The sequence below is a fragment of the Drosophila subpulchrella genome, chromosome 2L (assembly GCF_014743375.2).
Source record: "Drosophila subpulchrella strain 33 F10 #4 breed RU33 chromosome 2L, RU_Dsub_v1.1 Primary Assembly, whole genome shotgun sequence".
NCBI classification, from domain to species: Eukaryota; Metazoa; Arthropoda; class Insecta; order Diptera; family Drosophilidae; genus Drosophila; species Drosophila subpulchrella.
The window spans coordinates 7,803,477-7,823,117 of record NC_050610.1 but is presented as its reverse complement, the minus strand read 5'-3'; the positions used below and the strand labels follow the sequence as shown (position 1 = coordinate 7,823,117).

The window sequence follows — 19,641 nt, the reverse complement described above, 5'->3', positions numbered from 1 at the left end:
TAATAAATTACGAATTATTTTAATAGCAATGAAACTCATATATACATATATCAACAGTGCATTAATAGCCATATAAAGTATTACAAATATACAGTGGTCGGCATAAGTATTTTGACAAAACAAAAGTTAAATATACTCATAACTTGAATTTACTTCTTGTAAACTATAGGCATCAATGGAAAGGTAATTTAAATGCCGTTTGAATAATACAATACATTTCATAACCCATTCAGTATTTATTGAAAAGGACGAATTTGTGTAAATCAACTTTTAAATTTTTTTTTTAAACTTTTTTCCTCGACTTGAAAACTTAAATTTTTTGATGCAAAAAGTTTCTTCAAACAAAAATAATAGTAACTGCAAAAAGAATTTTTCAAAAATCATTTTTCTTATATTTTTTATGATTTTTTGAAAATGCTTAAAAACATGCATTTGAGCCATATTTTTCTCTTTTTCATACAAATTTTTTCCGACATTGTCACCTTCAAAAAATCATAAAAAATATAAATAAAATGATTTTTGAAAAATTCTTTTTGCATTTACTATTATTTTTGTTTGAAGAAACTTTTTGCATCAAAAAATTTAAGTTTTCAAGTCGAGGAAAAAAGTTTAAAAAAAAAATTTAAAAGTTGATTTACACAAATTCGTCCTTTTCAATAAATACTGAATGGGTTATGAAATGTATTGTATTATTCAAACGGCATTTAAATTACCTTTCCATTGATGCCTATAGTTTACAAGAAGTAAATTCAAGTTATGAGTATATTTAACTTTTGTTTTGTCAAAATACATATGCCGACCAGTGTATAGTACAATAAAAGTCAAGCAATTCCAACACAATTCCCTTTTGTTTAACAGTCATCATAAGCTCATGTCAAAGCAAAATCTTCAGTCACTCCACACAACATAAATATCCTCTTTCAGACAAGCACAATTTATATTTTCAAGGACATTGCTTGCTTCCGGAGAAGCAGGATCACTTTGGATTCTAGGATAGATTCAGTCCGGTTGAAATGGCACGCCTTGTGTTTACGGAAAAAGATCACAATGCCTACGATCCCAAAAAGTACAAGGTATGGGTCGTGCATAAAATGAATAATAAACATAAAATTAAATATTTATCCATAGGTGGTACACAAGAACCATTGGAGGCAGGTGAGCCTTCTGCTGCAGCCTTCGAACAAGAAATGGTGGGAGGATCCCGATGTCATTGTTGCGTGAGTACAGAACATTGAATGCCAAACCACTAACAGCTGGTCGTGGAAGGGGGTGGTGTTTAGGCACACGTGTCAGAATCCATCGCCATCAAGTGCTTTTCGAGCTTTTTATGGCCACACAGGGCAAAAAACAATGTATTATTTATAAAGTGTACTTTAAAAACTAGATCTGTTAATTTTCCTTCTGCTCCTTGGGTAAAATTATTAAGAATCGTCTTATTATTAAATATTTCATTCTATTTTGCGTTACAAACAAGCCAAAATAATACATTCGAACTGTTGTAAAAGCAAACCTATAGGCGTGTTCTCCAACATTCTTAGGCAATCTGACCAAAAATACATGTTTAATATTCTTTAAATGTATATAATATCTAAAAAATTTAAATTGATTTATAAAATGTTAGATTTCCATATTATTATTATCTTAAGCAATCTGACCAAAAATATTTATTTAATATCCTTAAAATGTATAAAAAATCTTATAATTTATATTGAGTTATAAAATGTAAGATTTCCATGTTATTATATTCTTAAGCAATCTGATCAAAAATATTTATTTAATATCCTTAAGATGTATTTAATTTCTTAAAATTTAAATGGAGTTATAAAATGTACGGTTTCCAAATTATTGTTTATAGTTTAATGTATAGGAATGATTTATATTATTAATATTTGATTATGTTGTTACTTACTTATTTATAAACATTTGTAAATGCTTATGCAAAAACTATACCAAATATGAGTACATTTTTACTGTGTAGTTAAGTTGCCCGATTCTTGGTTCGGTGACTCTGACACCGATTGGCGCCAATGCAGCCGCTGCCATTCAATTAAGATTCTTTGCCACAGCCGTGGCCATAATATTTTATTGCATCCATCAAATTGTCAGCCTTACACATAAAGTATTGCCCTACCACACCCAGAAATATTTCCATGGCAATTAAATCTGCGATGGGGAAATATTCGCACTCAATTGCATCACATCGTCTGATAAGAGTTTATATCGCCAACCCATCCTGTCCCCCAAACTTGTCCAAAAATCTCTCGGGTTGGGTGGGTGGTGCTAATTTCCGGGCCACGTTTAGTCACGCGATGCTAACGAAGCCTTTGATAGATGGCTCAACTTCTCGAATGCAAATGAACACCCTGGAAAGAGGGGGACCAAGTGCAGCTATCAGCTGTCGGCGAAACTTTGGCAAGTAATTGGGGAACAGGAGTGATGGAAACGGGAAATTGGCTTGGTTATACTCACTGGGTCGTCGTAGAATTCAGTTTCGCGGGTTGCCTCCTTGGTGGGCGGTAAACTCAAGAATTGTCTGGCCTCAAGGTTAAGATCCTTGCTTGAAATAAGGGAAATTGAAACAAAAGGCTTGAATGTATGTAGAACAATTGGTGTCATGGATCATCTTAACAGATACATATTTTAATGAATTTTTTCTGAGACTTCAAAATTGCCTTTATAAAATATTTTAAAATATTTATTCAAGTATTTTTTATTTTTAAAACAAATTCAAGGAGATAAACAAAGAATAGAAAGCTAGTTTATTGACCCGGAGCTGCATAACCTTAAAAACTCTTGAAATATTTCTGTAATGATGTTAAAGATTGGAGAACAATTTCCACGATTTTTCCTAACCATGACTGCATGTCACAACCCTTTATGACCTTTAAGACACCAAATATTTTCATTGCTTACTTACACTAGATAATGCTGAGTCATAAAATAACTCACAATGTTGATTATCTTGAAAAATTTATTTAATTTTTATGAACTGTCAACATAAAGCATAAAAATCGATCCGCTTTCCCTTTTCAAACTTCATAATTTATCACAGTTCATTGAAACAGTTTCGTATCGAAGACATTCATATATTTGTTTCAAATTTTAAGTCTTTAAGATTTAATATTATCTTTATGGTCCTTGACAACGATTAAATGTATCACTTACTGACATAAGTCGGGAATTCGAAAACCTTCCAATCCCTATATTCTATAAGGAAACAGTTTAGGAACTGTGTAAGGGAAAATCCATTGGGGGCCCTTCGCGCCATTAGCACTGGCATAACTCACCTTTTGTCTAGGCTGCGTATCCACAATGATGCGAGGTGCCAGGCAAAGGCCCGAAACAAACGCGAACGGGGTAATGAAAAAGCCGTTTGGAAATGGTATGGGGAATACCATATAATCCACCGATGCAATGCCGACACTTTGCGTGTTCAATAAAAAGGAAAGCGGCAGGCGGAAAACGGTGTCAGTGCGAGGACAACGAAGAAGGAAAGTACTTAAGCGGCGCGTCACTCAATCAGAATGATATTATTTTTAATGGCGCAAAATGGATACAATAAACAGCGAGTACGGGCGCGTGGCTGCCACGCAACGGACACGCCGACGTTGCTGATCCCACCCAGAAACAGTATCCGAATCGTGTGCCATTCCATCACAGTCGTCGCAGGATGAGGACGAAGTTTTTAAACGGAATCGGAAACTTAATTACATTTCAATTTGGGCCTAAACAAACTGTTCCGCATATGTCACTCACGGCCGTGAAGTCTGATGCCTCCGGGATCGGGGTGGTGGGCGTGGGACTTGGGGGAACTGTTGCACTATCCGACTCCCGGGAGTGGGCTCCCCCGCCACCGGGCAAGCGATGTGCCACGGTGACTATGCTCCTGGCCCAGAGGATTGCACGCAACGCTTGCTGGTCAGTCGACGAGGAGCCCTCGTTCAGTGCGAACAAGATGAACGTCTGGCAGACGCTGGAGTACCTTTCGGGGCTGAGTCTGCGGAAGAAGTACAACTACGAGGGCTTCTCGGACACCCATAATGTGCTCAGGACCCTCACGCCCTCCTGGCGGCGGGATAGCTTCGCCGAGAAGGCCAAGGCCGAGGAACTGGCTGGTGGAGCAGCTGCATCGGCGGTCAAGAAGTATCCCGAGGAACGCTCCACGAGTGCCCCCCTAATCACTGTCGAGGATCCGGGCTTAGGTACCAGTTTCCAGAGCAGTGAAAATGTCCCCATGTGTGTTCGATCCAGGGCGAAAAGTCCATCCGGACCGCGCAGAAAGCATCGTAGTCGGAACCGGAAACGCAATACTCCCCATCTGGATCCCGAGTACGCCCTGTCGCCGGAGGACCTGCAGGATCTAGTCAAGTGCAAGTAAGACTGAAATACGTTTAAACAGCACATACAATGAGTTCAATCAAGACCATGAAATCAAAAAATTATTCAAGTTAGATTTTTAGGAGAAGTGCTTTATCTATATAAAGTTTCTGAAATTAACTACGCAACGCACAAACAAATAATAACTAAATGAAATCTGTAGTATTTCATTTCTGTTTTTCAAAAATAATTATTAATTTACCAAAGGCATTTTTTAAATTAATTTTAAAATGTGTTTTGATGAAAAAATGTTTTTGAGAATTATAATAAGTGCTTTTAAAAATTAAAGTATCTGAATCTGGAAATTGTTTGAAAGATCAACACTAAACTGCTTAGTTATAAAATTTAATCTATATTTGGCTATTTAATTAAGGGCAACTAAAACTTCTTAAAAATATCACCAATAATTCTCTTAGAACTCAATGATACTTCTATAACTTAAAAACGGGTGTACGTAATGTTTTTTAAGTGTAGCTACTGAGAAAAGCTTTCTACAAAGCTTAGCAGGTTCATGAACCTATACGAACTATGAAAATATGTACATCCAAAGCACAAACCATTAATATGAATACATTAGCCCTCAATGCAAAATTCTTCAATAAATATTTATAATTTTTGAGAATTCCAATTGCTTTTAAATACAGCAAAAACTATACTTAATTTAGTTTCGCTTACTGCCTTTATCCAAATGGTAGCCACACAATTTGTATGCGACAGCCAAACTAAAATAAAAAGTAGTAGTCGAAATAGAAGTGGGAGGTTCTAAAGGATTATTCGTTGACCCTCATTCTAAAAAAGGCAAGGTCGCCTGGGAAAATATCTAAGCTGAAGCATAGACACACATCAATTGCAAATGACTGCAGTAAAATGCACTCTGCATAAAAATCAAAGTTTCAAATCTCAGTGAGCCACCAAAGTGATTTGTTGGTTCTAAGAGCTCCAATCACGGTGCCGGAAATCGATGCAATTAAAGTTGGCGAAGCAGGTGAAGAACGCTTTCCCAAAAGTGGGCGGACCGGAAATAAAATGACTTGCTGACGAGTTCCAAATGTGAATGGCATCAGTGCTGCCCTTACTTGGCTACTACCAACATTTTTAAGTTGTTAAGCCAGTAAGAAAATTATTAAGAGCACAGAGAAAATTCTAACGTTCTCATCTGAGTTGAAAATGTTCTTAAAAATATAACGACATTTTTAAATTGAAAATGTTTTTATTTTGCTCGAATCAAGTTGAACTGGCGGTATTTATGTACATTGTATATCTCAACAAATAAACTATTAGTTCAGTCCGTAGTGTTTTCTTAAAAGTGGTTAAATAAACTCATTTTAACTTTTCTTTTCTCAGAACATTGATACCAAAATTTACTTACACGGTTTTTAAGAACGAATGTTCTCAATTCAAGAACAATGTTCTTGGATGTTTCTCTCTGTGAGTGCTTACAAATTAACTTACAAATTTTGGTATTTATTTCAAAAGGATACAGAATGTGTATCCTTTAGTATTTTAATATTATGTTTATAATAAAAGTAGAGTAAGGTATACATAAATTACTTGGGGATTGAAATCACTTTTATATATAATTTAACCCATACATTAAATACGTTAAAGTTGTGGAATCATACAAATACAAAATCCATTTCATAATCTCATGAAATCTTCTGAGCAAGGGCAGCACTGGCTAACATATAAGTGCCATTGGCAGCACCACCCATCCAATGTCAAAGTCGAAATTTCGAACGGCTTGGCCACCAAACAATGGAACCCCCCAACCACCGGATGACTCCAACTCGATACAAAGTGTTTGCTCAATTTCCGCGCTCCGAGCCGATTAGAGGAAATTATTGTATGTCTCGTTGGCATGAAACACGGCCATAAAGCGAAATTGTTATCTGGTTTCATGGTAATGTGAGACTGCCCCACTGCCACCGCCGAAATCCAGGACCCCCAATCCACTGCCCCTTTCGCAAACCCCTTTCGCCGAGGAATAGTTTGCCATTCCCTTGCGAAAAACTTTGAGTCAACGTTTCCGTGCTTAAACCAACAGTCATGAAAAAACGAGATCTAACGGTGAAATAAACACCGACAGTTGTTGGCCATAAACAAGGGCTAGGGGAAAACCAGTAAGTGAAATGGCTAGAACGAAACTGGCTTTCCAGTTCCCCCGACACCTACGAGGACAAACCTTCAAAACTATTTCCATTCTCATGCTCTGAATGACAATATATATTTACGAAGATCATAACTAAGGAATGAAATATGAATAAGTCATCATGAATTTTTAGGGACGGGTAATGTGGCCGGATCCCAGCAGAAAGTCACTCCTGCCACAGGATGTCTTTCCAATTTGATTATTTGATTTGTCGTATTAAATATATCTTTATATTTGTGGAATATAAAATAAGTCCTCTCGGATATAATTGTCTTTTTATATAAGTGGTAGAACAATCACATATCAAAATCAAACTATGCGGTTAGATGGCCATTGTTGAATAAAGCTTTGAGCTCTGCCAAAAATATCTTTAAATTTTTGGTACATTAGAAAAATGTCCGTGGTGCTTGAGGGGACATAGCAAATTATATGTCTTCTGGTCGTGGTAGAACTAAAAATAGCCATTGGCTTGGAAATATCCATTTATGTATCTTATTAAGTACGCACATATCGCCTTGGGATAAACGGTGGCCTGGGTGAAGAGGGCTCTGAGTGAATATATAAAGAAAAAATTTGTTATTTATTAAATTTTATTCATATATATTCACTGAAATATATCAAATTGAGCGACCGACTTGGTTATTGTTTTATCAGAATCTATACCCAGTTGAAATGGTATTTTTATCATTCTGAAAGACTCGAAACCACTTTTTTATTGGATACAAATTATTATACCCGTTACTCGTAGAGTAAAAGGGTATACTAGATTCGTCGGAAAGTATGTAACAGGCAGAAGGAAGCGTTTCCGACCCCATAAAGTATATATATTCTTGATCAGGATCACTAGCCGAGTCCATCTAGCCATGTCCGTCTGTCCGTCTGTCCGTCTGTCCGTCTGTCCGTCTGTCCGTCTGTCTGTCCGGATGAACGCTGAGATCTTGGAAACTATGAGAGCTAGGCTATTGAGATTTGGCGTGCAGATTCCTGAGCTTCTTACGCAGCGCAAGTTTGTTTCAGTAGAGTGCCACGCCCACTTTTACGCCCACAAACCGCCCGCTAGAATAAAAATTTTAACTGAAATGTATTGTTCTCATCAATACCTATCGATTGACTTAAAAAAAAGTTTGCCACGCCCACTTTATCGCCCACAAACCGCCCCCAAACTTCAAAAAATCGTAAATATGAACGTGGATATCTCGGAAACTATCGAAGATATAGAATCAGGATTTCAGATTTAGATTCCGTAGCTTTGTACGCAGCGCAATTTTGATACGCGAATATGCCACGCCCACTCTAACGCCCACAAACCGCCCAAGCCTGTGGCGCCCACAATTTTCATGCTAGATACAAAATTTTAACTGAACTGTATCGGTCTCGTCAATATTTGCCACGCCCACCCTAACGCCCATAACGCTTAAATCTGTCTACCGCCGGTAGGTGGCGCATTTCAGTCTTGCTTTGCTGCTTGCTTATTTCCATTTCCCTTTGGTCCCTTTAGCTGAGTAACGGGTATCTGATAGTCGAGGCACTCGACTATAGCGTTCTTTCTTGTTTTTGTACTACTAATGTAAGATATTTTTATTGGCATTAGACCAGACCGTGGAGCTTACTTTTATCTCAATATTCATAACTTGATCTAAACAATCTGCCCAATCTGATAAAAAAAGGTTTCTTAAATGCGTATTGACTTTGACCCTCCCAAAGACTTCCCTAATCGTACGGCCCTGCTCATTGGAAACTTGTTGACACACTACACATTGTTAAAATATTGACATTGGTGTCATGTCATTACGCCTAGCATTAAATGCTTTAACATGCGATGGGGTAGCTCCAAAACAGGAATCGGACTCGAATACCGATTCGGATCCGGGTTCCGAACAGGGGTTCTGGTGGCAACGCCTCGATATCGTGAGATGTTTGGGCGCAAAGTAAAAGTGGGTCGGCTTACTTTCACCCACGTGCCACTCGACGCCACACACACGTGTGTGTCAACAACAAAACACGAGGAGCGACAGCCCAAGGAATCGAATCCTGAGAAAAAGGCGCCACATTCGCCGGTTGCCTTTGTCGAGTTCGGGTGAAAGTTCCGCAGGTTGCGTTCCCGCGAGAATGAGGGACTAAAGTGAACACCTTTCGGTTCACTCACCTGCCATGGCGGGAAAATCTTCGAAAGGAAAGAAAGTCAGAAAGTCAGTGCCAATGATGAAGATCAGCATCGAGGAGGACTTCCTCATCGACTTTGTGCAGTGCACTCTGGAGCCGGAGGAGAGGTAACACTAAACAAATTAGGAAAACAATATTTGATTTGTACACATGAAATATATAAAGTTAAGAACTGGGTCAAAATAGCCCTATCCTCCAAAAGAAATCAACCAGAAATTTGAAATATTCTGAAATTTATTTTAACATTTTGAAATTTATTTCTAACATTAATTCTAACTCACACTTTATTAATATTAGTTATTTTGTATCGCTCTTAAAAATAATTTATGTTTCCTGTATTTGATCCAATAATATTTAAAATAGAAAATTTAAAGCTGTTTTACTTAGAAATATGTTAAAAGTTCCAAGTTAATTGGTTAAAAAATACGAACTACAAATAATAATTATTTAAAGGTTTTTATAGTAGACTGCGTTGAGTTCAATATATAGGATTTCCTTTAAATTAAAAATTAAAAAAAAGTATATTAGGGAAGATTTAAAATAAGGAGTTATTAAAAGTTTTTTATATTATTCAGCGTTAGAACCCGTAATATAGAATTATTAAAGGTTTGGCTTATAGGGCTATTCGAATCACATTTCAATATTCCTTCGCAGCTCTCGCATTTCGGCAATTTCCCCTGCTACGTGTTGCAATTATCAATTTTAATGGCAAAAAGGCCAAAGTCATAAATGTCAACTCTTCGGCAAATTTATGCACGTCCCTGGCATTAATTAGCGTTGCACACTTGCAGGAGCCCTTAGTCCTGCTCTTTACCACCACCCCATATCCTTCGGTCGGGTTTTATAGTTCGCCATCGCAGTCGATGACAGCGAACGACAAGGGTGTAAACTAATATGGTTCCTTGCTTCGCTGCGAAAGGCCGCTAATTAAGTCATAAATGTAATCAATGGAACTTTTCTTTTGTGACACTACGCGGAAGGCGAGAAATATGAAATGGAGATGTGAAGGAAATGCGAGACTTGGTTTACAACCATCCATAACACCTACTTTCAGTATTTTAGTTTGGTTAAAGTAGGCAAACCGAAATGTCTTAAGAAGAGGTAATAAATATTGGTGATCTGGTTAATACATTTTCAAACTAACAGGCATTGTAAATTATAAACTAAAAATATTAAGAGATAATATATATTTAGAAGAAGATATAGAGAAGCAAGTGTTTAAGTTACTTTGTTTTTTAGTGCGCCCTTGATTTCTTAAGCAACATTTTATAAGGCCAGGTAATTACCTAACCAAAAATTCATAGATGCAAAAATCAAACTCATCATTCGCAACCCCGATTTTACGGCGGAACATGTGTATGTTTGGCTTCTGATGTCTTCCATTAAATCTTTTATTTTAATAAAGACATGCATATGAATGTACCCAATAAATCATTTCCACTGGCAGCACTTACAGCAGTAACATAAGCGCCCACACACAAAAAAAGGATAGATTTTTAATGCGTTATTGAGCTGAATAGTGCCATAAATGGCCACCGGCAATCGGATATGCGTTAACCCACTCGGCTCTCACGCACTCCCCTGCAAAAATGGGTTAATGCCAGGGGGAATCCCAGGTGGGCGGGGCCGTAAATCAGGGCCCACCTGAACAGTCGTGACAGCTGCGGATGTCGGATGCGACCGCAGCAAATGTCACGGGACCTGCACTCGGGAAGTTGCAATAAAAAGATGTGAACTATCGCAGGAACTATCACGAACGACTGGGGGTTTTCTTGTTTATGGCGAGCGGGTCATAAATCGAGGCTTGTAACTCGGGATTTTCTAGGGCACAGCGCAGACATGACAGATTGCTTTCTTACCGCAACCCCTTTGGCCACCGGAGCGTATACGTAATTTATGCATGTGGCATGTGACATGAGCCGGGTTATTGATACGACGACAACACCCATTGATGTCCTGAAATTTCATTATCAATGTCAATGCCAACAAAGGGGGGGATTTTACTCTTCTCTCACCTGCCTGGAATTGGAAATTGATTGAATTGAACTTTGATGACTTTGAACTATTGCCAGTTACGATTTTCGTCGAGACATCAAAGCCAACATTGTATTATCCGTTAAAAATGTGTTTCGTTGTACGAACTGAGCGATTTTTGATTGAGTGCCTGCCGAGGAATAGTATTCTTGGCTGCGATCCAAAATCCGAAAAACCCCAGTCAGGCAATCCCTATAAACTAACCCATCTAATTGTCAACTAAACGACAAGCATTAACTAGGACTGACTAATCCCCCATGGCTTTCCGAAAAAAAAACACATGGCACGAGTACGGGTTTATGTTTGTTAGATGAGTACACAGGTCTCATGAGCTGCCTGCATTAAGTTGCTTTATAGCATGTGGAAATAAAATACCTATTTACCATATAGAACCGCAAAAAAGAAGAAAGCAGGACCATGTGAGCCATTGCTAAAAAGCCTAGCGAAAGTCTGACGAGCCAAGACTGTCTTCCCCCGCTTTGCCCACCGCTCATCCATGGCTCCGGGCAGCTCAGCTCCCCTCCTCCGATGGGTTCTCTTCAGTACGGTCCCACCCTGCCCTGCATGTCTAAAATTACGCCAAATTTCGGGGGTGCTGGAAGGTGAGGTTTATATGGTTGTTGTTACTCTTGTTGGCTGGTGTGCATATCACGTGAAAAATATGAGGCAAAGTTGGGAGAACAGTGGGTCGGTTTGACAAAATTCAATGATCACTAGAGTTATCAACAACTTTAAAATATAGCTCCAAAGATTTCTAAAAAAGATTTGCAAAGATTAATTGTTTGTTTCTGTATTGGCTGTACCTTATTTGAAATCCTTATAATTTGCTTAGTCTTATTACGTATTAATTAAAAAAGAATTATAGTACCTAATGCCTAAGGAATATGTTTTAGTGTTAATCGACAAACCATTGTTACAAAAATTGTTTTGAATATACTGAGTTTTTACAAACATGCAACAATTAAATTACATTATAAAAATCTCCAAAAATTTCACTATAACATGTTGTTATAACACATTTTTGTTTACCTATGTTTTTTAACATTATATTATCTATCCGCTGGCTATGAATGGAATGCCATATTAGGTAGTTCTAGAATCTGACTTAAAATAATATACAATCCCTTTAAAAGTCCTGATATTTTACAACACAATTTAAAGAGTTATTTTCCTGCTTTCGAAGTTCTACAGTACACCACAATCTTTACCCAAGATTAACAATGTTTTAGAGATAGTCAGTCCCATGGTATTCTAGGTGGTGTGTGGGGCCCGGAGAAGTTGGAGAACGACTCCTTGTCCTTGTGTTGTCGGTTTCGGGTGTTTGGCAACCAAAATAAAATACTGGCGGCAGTTGGCAAACGCAGCGAGTGAAAAGCGCTATAGTAACAGGCCGAGAATGCGACCCGACCTCATTCGTTACCAACAGTTACAAGCGCTAAAACGCCTTCAGCGGACGACCCATGTGGGATTTTCCCACCTAGGTGTGGGTGAGTGGGGGTTTTTGTTTGGGGTGGGAGGGCGAAGGTTGAGCCCGTAATTAAGCGTAAAATTTATTGACTTACATTTGGGAGGGTCATTAACATTGACTTGTCTCCCATTTGTTCTTTTCATTATTATTGTACACTTTTCTTTGCTTCACATCTTGCTCTGAATTTTCCGCTCACTTTACCCTGGATTTCCCTTCTCCATTTTCCAGTTTTAATTTGCCGCGCATTAGCGCCCGCCTGGAGCGTCTGATGGGCACCAATGTGGTCAAGTTGACGGACCGCGCCTACATGAAGGAGCTCCGGGAGCGGATCGACGAGGATTACCGCAAACAGCTGCTGTCCCGCATTCGCGCCCGGGAGGTAAGTCGCATTTTTGTATACATAAGGGTTTCAAATCTGGGCACCCAATTAGCCCCCAGAAAATCCAGACACAAATGTGACCAATTTGTTTGACTGGTAATTCAATTTTCGAAAAGTTTAGAAAGAGGAGAATTTGAGATGGGAGTCCTAAACAAATTTGTCGCCAGGGAAAGTCACGTAGGAAAACAATTGCTGAGAAAACGAATACAACCCCTTCTCACGGGTTGTATTCGTTTTCTGTAAGACATATTTCAAGAATTTTCTAATATGGCATTTTTTATTCATTTTTATAAAGTTCCATTCATAGGACTTAAAATTAAAGTGATATCTTCTTAAATATTATATTCCCTTAAGATTCGATTTTAGCCAATCTGGATTAGTATATTTACAAATTCAATCCTTTTACTTTCAATCCTTTTACTTGATTACTTAATTTCTATATAATCTTAAGTACTGAACCCTTGCAAAACTTTTAAGTAACCATTTTTCCGACCTCATAATTTTTATGACATAATGTGTGAGATATTTTTTAATGTCCCTCTTTTTAATAGGACTTTAATTATAAGAATTTACTTATTCCTCCCTGGACTCCAAATTTTCCTTTGCTTATCAGTATTCGGTACTTCATAGTCCAAAGGTGTTTATCTTAACCCTTCTTTTGTTTATTGCCTGCGATTTTGTTTTCATGCTTACCCATTTCAAGTTTCCCTTTTCACGGGAGCGAAAGTGTCCCAAAGTTTTTCAATGACGCCGACACCGCCTACTTATTCTGTTTTTTTTTCCGTGGGGCCAGGCCAAAGCACAAACAATTGAATCCAATGAGCCTCCGACATGAAAATGGCAAATCCAAGCCGTCAAAGTAATAAAAATTAGACCAGAAACAGAGGAGGAAATTCGGGGAGGCAGATAGCAAAAGTTGCCTTTTATGTCTGTGAGACATGCGAGTCTCCAAAAACTATGAAGTACAAAGTGCTCCACTGCGGATACGGATACTTAGAGATCTGTCTGTCCGCTATGTCCTTAAATGCAATTGCAGTTTACTGAAGTTTGAAAAGATACAGGGGGCTATGGACTAAACTTTTCTGACGCTTCCGATTGCATTTCCATCAGGTGCTGCGCAATGCGGCAAAAAAAGAGAAAGATGAAAGGTGTCGAGGAGTGTTGATGGGGTTGGGAAATTGATAACTTGGATACTTCCCTAGCACCCAAAACTTCGCCTGAGCTCCAAAATATATGTTAAAACCACAAAGAGGCTTTTTGCCACCCACATTCCGCCATTCCGCACATTCCGCTCTTATATCAACCGCATCCCAGCGGTAATGAAGTTTTAAAGTTATTATATTTGAGACAACGGCTTTTTCTGCCATCAACAGATATTAAGATATTTAACTTGGATTTGTTAGATCTTCCAAGCTCATAAAATTAAAAAGCTTCGAAAAGTTTGTATTTTATTTTCTTTGTTAGGATTAATTTGTTGAATATATATATAAATATAGATTTTCCTATATTTAGGTCCAAAGTAACCCAAATATTTGATTTGCTAACATATTTGGAAATAATCATGAGTGCCACAGAAATCGCTTAGAGCTGAATTCAAGCAGAATTTATATTGATTCACAAGAAACCTACCCAAAAAAAGCGCAAAGCGATTTCTATTAAAACCGTGAATAGCGACTTTTAAAATATGTAAATTATTTTAGTTAGGGAAGACAAAGGATATATAAAATTATATAAAAGTCGACTTACAATATTTAATCAAGGTATATCAAGTTCTTAAGAACTCCCAGAACTTGTTAAAAGTTTGTATTATTCTGTTGACTTTCCTTGATTCTTTTCAATTCACACTTAATTCAAAAATGTTATATAATTTTTGTCTTTAAATATGATGACTGTAGTTGAAGGAAGTGGAGCGTGAGCGAATGCTGATTATAGAGGGCAAATCAGATGTGATACCAGACGAACTGGCCGACGATCCTATATTCATGGTCAACAAAGATGCCAACATGGAGATCCAGAAGGAGCGCTCCAAGGTGGGTTTAGTTCTAAACAAAAGCTCCATTTTAATCCGGTTTTTTCCATAAACAGTTGAAGACCGCTCGGGAGAAAAATGCCGAGCGTTTGAAGCAGCAGGGCGTGAAATGGGAGCGGGAAAGGCTTCAACATGCTGCCAAGGAAGCGGAACTTCTGGCCAAGAAACGCGAGCGGCAGCGCCAGCAGAAATTGTTGGTGGAACAGTACAGGACGGAGGACGCGGAAAGGGGAATGGATCTACTGCGGTAAGTCACTTTAACTACGCCGCCATTTAATGCCGGTAAAATTAAAAATGAACAGAGGGAGGAACAGAAACAGCGGCTGCGAATAACAATACATTATTCCACGTTGACGCTCGGCGCCTTCTGGGGAAGCTCTTTATCCCCAACAAGATGGGCCATGGAAAAAAAGCTGGCTAAGATGCATGTATTGTAAAAAGATGAACCCACTGGCTTAAACGGCCTTCGGTGGGGTGGGAAAACGTGGGTGCTGACAGGGAAATTACAGCCAAGCGCAGACCAAGGCTGAATGCTCTAAGTTCCACGAAAAGATTAGGAATTAGATTAGATTACGAGGAAATAAAATCTTTAAACCAAAAAGGGAGTTAAAAGCAGTTAGTGTTTTTAATATAACATAATAATATTTTGTATATTACCTTTACCTTTCACCTTTTAAGTAAAAATTAGTCCTTACTCTTTTTGCTGCCAAGAAAATAATTAAATAAATAAAACAAAGTTGTAACTTTAAGTTACATCAGGTTACAAAAAATATTTAATTTTGTTTTAGAAAAATGATTCCATTTTATTTTTTTTTTGTTAGTAAATATCCAAGTTTAATGACTGATTGAACAAATTTCGAAGCGTTACGTTCGCTTCAGTAATAATAATACATTTTATCAGGCGGTTCCATAAACAATTTATATATATTTATATTCTTCTAATAATAGTCCCGAAATAATTATTTTTATCAGGTGATTCCCAGTAAAGCTCACCATAAACCATTTATAAATACTGCTGCAAAATATTTTAGGAACCAACTATTTTTATGCCTAAAATAAATGTCCAAAATAAGCATTTTATAAATATATGACGGATATTAAGATATTTTAATTCCTCTTTGACAAAGCAATATATATATAAATCTCATTGAGATATTTTGGGCATGTTTTATTAAAATGTGAGTTTAGTTGGTTTTAGTTAGGAGTAAGTTTAGACTGGTAAGCTTTCCTACTTATTTAATATCCAACCCCCTCTAAGAAAGAGTATCACAAAATGATGATGGAAACGTTTAGTTCCCAGGACGCGTTATTAAACAACGTTCCCTTTTTCCCCATTAATATGCATGAGTTGAATGTTTAGTGAGTTCGCTTCAGAACGGAGGCTAATGAAAGAAAAACTCTCCCACTTTTTCAGCATCGAAAACGAAGACTGGCGGGAGTGCGAAAAGAGCCTGAAGGAGTTCCTTGAACAGGAGCGTGCCAAAATGAAGGAGCGTTCGCTGCGCATCTCCCAGCCATTCTCATCGGATCCACAGGACATTCAGAACATAGTGAGGGCCAGGTGAGGATTATCCAGACCAGGAATTCCTATGATTTTAGGAGCTACAAAATCTTTTCTTGCTTTTTAATTAGGCAAAAGTTCCGCGAGACAGAGCTACGTATTCGCAACCAGCTGGAGGACAAGCTGAAGGATGTGAAACTGGCAGTCACCACCCAACAACTTACCGAACTCATCGAGGATGCCCATCGATCCAGTGGGGAGATTGTGCGAGAGCCTTCGATAGAGGACGATGAGTACCACGAGGGCGAGCCACAGTCCAAGTATCTGGACGATGTCACCGACGTCTCCGAGGAGACGGTGATCAGCGAGGACGCCATCAGTCTCACCCTGGCCAAGCAGCAGTACGCCGAGGAACTGGAGGCCGAGATGGAGGACGAGTTCAACCGGGGTCTGCTCATCTCCAAGCAGCAGTACGACCAGCTGCGCTTCGAGGATGAGAAGATCGTGGCGTTAAGGAATGCCAAAGTAAGTTCGCAGGTCCTCAAGGGCTTTCAGTTAAATTTAGAAAATGTTATACCTTATCGTCCATTAATGTCCAATTTACAGTGTCAAGTGTATGTAAAGTTTTAAAATATTTATAAATTTACCAAGTATTTACTACATTTATGACTTTAAGAAAATAAATTTTTAAAGAAATTTACAAATATTTGTAAGTCTTTAAAATATTAAATACATTTATGAACATTATTTTTTATAATTATTTTTAAATATTTGCTCAATACGAAACGTACAAAAAACAAAAATTTCATATTTCCTTTTTTGCTCCGACGTAATTTTTTCCATAAATCTAAAAGTATTTAAAATGTATAAATATTTCTTAAAAAAATTAATACGAAGAATAGGTTATAATATAAAAGATATTCTGTTATAGATTATGTTGGTATCAAAAGCTAGTTCGATTTAAGGTATTTTAATTTAAATGATGCATGTCAGTCTAAGCTATGCCGCTTTTGTTCGTTAAATTGATTTTTGAACTAAGGCGTTCTATCTTGTAATACCAAAATAATAACTTCAAAAATTTTGCAAGTCTAAAATAAGAAAATAATGTAAATTATAGTGTAATTATTTTTCCATTAATTAACCCCTCTTTCAGGACATTCGCGAGTTGTATCAACTGGCCGAGGAGATCATCATGGGCGAGGTCTTCGAGGAGGCGCCCGAGGAGTGCGAGGAGGAGGACGTAGGCGAGGAGCAGGAACTCGAAATCTCCTCAGACCACGACGCCCCTGATCCAGCCAAACCATAAAAACCCTGGATAGGACCAATTTCAATGTTCTGTGGGCGGCGGGAGGCCATTTTTCCTGCTGCACCACTTTTCGCCAGTTTTACAAAGTTTGGCCAAATATTTGGTTTTCCCACTGGAAGCAAAATATTTCACCAAATTGTGCAAAAATCAGTCAGGCTGGGGGCCACAGTTTGTTAATCATCGAAAGAGGAAAAGCGAAACCCAAAAACGTCAGCGCCACTGTCACTCAATCTCAGCGCTTAGGTTGATAACTGTCAATAGGGTTTAATTAAAGCTGTAACGACGTGATAGTGCCCGCATGAAATTAATACTAATAAAGGCCGAAAAATCCAAAAACAAACGCATGAGTCAATTGCACATCTGACTTGACGACCGACAAGTATGCTACAAATATTTGCCCAGTGATACGAATGAGCGTGCCGGAAAGATATGCGGTCGGAATGGTGTTCTGGAAATCGATTTAGAAAAACCAAATCGCAGAAGTACAGATAAGACTTTAATTATTACATTTTAAAAGTTAAGTTTTGACTTAAAAAATCTCTAAATCTACATTTATTTGCTTACAAACTGAATTTTTTAAGCAAAACTAAGAACGTGATTTTCCTGCGAAACATTTTTTAGGAATACAAATTTTTGTAAATCTCTGAAAGCTTAAAAAGGTACTTAAAATTTTTTAGGTATGTTTAAAGTATAAAGTTCTTGGTCATAAAAATATGTGTTCTATCCGCGAAATTCATTCACAGAACGCATATCCTAGCGTAATTATAAAACATTCGAAAGATATTTAAATTTGAAATTAACAAAGTTTTTAAGAGATGAATATTCAAGTCAAGAGAATTGTCATGAAATATTGCTTACTTTTTAAAAAAACTTAATATGTGATTTTTTGACGAAAGTGTTTTTTAGAACACAAACCACAAATCTCAGCGTAATTAGCTAATTTGATAAGCTAATTTGTTTATCAATTGGTTTGGCACGTTGGCGCACATGCCGAGATTGCAAATGCCAAAAGAGAAGGGCGTGACGCATTTGGATGAATCGATGTCCATTGAATGGGTGGATGACATGACATCAGGCTCACCCGATGCAACTTAAGTCTCACAAGCCGATTACCACGTACTGAAATGTCCCAGAGAGAAATACGGCCGTCTAAAAATAGCCAGGTCTTGGCCAAAAATATGACTTTGGCTTTATATCAGGAAGCCCCCGCCCCGTGTCACTTGCCTCTGCCCTTGAGCACTTAAACTTTTCAGCGGGCTATTATTGGTTTTCTTAGGGTAAGTGTCATCTTCGGTTGCCCCCGGCGATTTGACAAGAAACCCCTATATATGCTTATTTTCCTGTGCCACCTTTTAGGCCAAAACAACACACACACATACCCTCAAAACAATAACGAAAACATTGAGGAATCGTTTGGATTGTCCTCCATTACTAACAGCAATTTCACTCTAAAGTGTCATCTTTTTAAGGCCTGGGGGCTGCGACGGTTGTTGACATCTGACTGGATATCCTGACCCCTCGATTCTGCGATTGCACTACTGCTTTGGATTTTTATTTGGGCTGGGAGTCAAGGAAATGTGTTTATAAGTCAGACGATTCAAATTCTGGCTGAAATGGGAAACATTGGTTTAACATAAATATTACCTTAATATTTTTGGTTCATCATTTATAATGAATTGGAGGGCAATATAATAATAATAATAATATAAAAATAAAATTTAAATTAAATACATTTTTAGGGATCCAATTAATTTTAAATTAACAAAAAAAAATTGTGGTGGGTTATTTTTCAACAAGTTAATTAATTACTTACTAATAGTAACAGAAGTTTTAAAATAATTGGTATATTTCCAGTAAAAATTTTATCCTAGAACTTTAATTCCTTGTTTTTGTTATCACAACTGTGCCATTTGTAGTTGTTATCACCGTGACCCAAATAAACAAGCCCAACTAAAATTATTAACTATGTCTAACAGTCCTATCATAACCATCATCAATCTATAAATAGAGACATGGTGTAATTCAAAACCCATTGATATGGTAATGCAAATGTTCTGGAAAGTGTGATGTTTGTACAACATTCTTTGAATTCTAGTCAGTTCCGTATAACGCTTTACAATTACACTGCTGGGATTTCCGCAGCTTTATGCATGTCAGTTCCTTTGGGGTCAGGAAACACCCACGAAATGACGAGATTCCAAGAATCAAATGACGCGTCCGGTATGCATATTCCGT

General features: G+C 37.7%; 1 protein-coding gene across 2 annotated transcripts; it reads left to right on the top strand.

Annotated features, from left to right (window-relative positions):
- Positions 1-832: 832 nt before the first annotated feature.
- On the top strand, positions 833-17,752 carry LOC119547015 (probable DNA double-strand break repair Rad50 ATPase). Of its 2 annotated transcripts, XM_037853685.1 has the most exons (8): positions 833-1,073; positions 1,129-1,217; positions 12,420-12,570; positions 14,466-14,600; positions 14,656-14,846; positions 16,014-16,160; positions 16,232-16,625; positions 17,254-17,744. In XM_037853685.1, the coding sequence occupies exons 1-8, from the start codon at positions 1,014-1,016 to the stop codon at positions 17,404-17,406; spliced, it is 1,320 nt and encodes a 439-aa protein (XP_037709613.1). In that variant the 5' UTR covers positions 833-1,013; the 3' UTR covers positions 17,407-17,744. The 2 variants fall into 2 exon arrangements, with proteins under 2 accessions (XP_037709613.1, XP_037709612.1); XM_037853684.1 differs by lacking the exons at positions 833-1,073; positions 1,129-1,217 and adding an exon at positions 3,746-4,374 and having other exon boundaries at positions 17,254-17,752.
- Positions 17,753-19,641: the final 1,889 nt, after the last annotated feature.

Excerpts from the sequence above, each read along its gene's own strand:
- LOC119547015 (XM_037853684.1), top strand. The coding sequence starts at position 3,746 with ATGTCACTCACGGCCGTGAAGTCTGATGCCTCCGGGATCGGGGTGGTG. Across the intron at positions 14,601-14,655 it reads TCCAGAAGGAGCGCTCCAAG|TTGAAGACCGCTCGGGAGAA; the intron begins GTGGGTTTAGTT and ends TTCCATAAACAG. Across the intron at positions 14,847-16,013 it reads AGGGGAATGGATCTACTGCG|CATCGAAAACGAAGACTGGC; the intron begins GTAAGTCACTTT and ends CCACTTTTTCAG.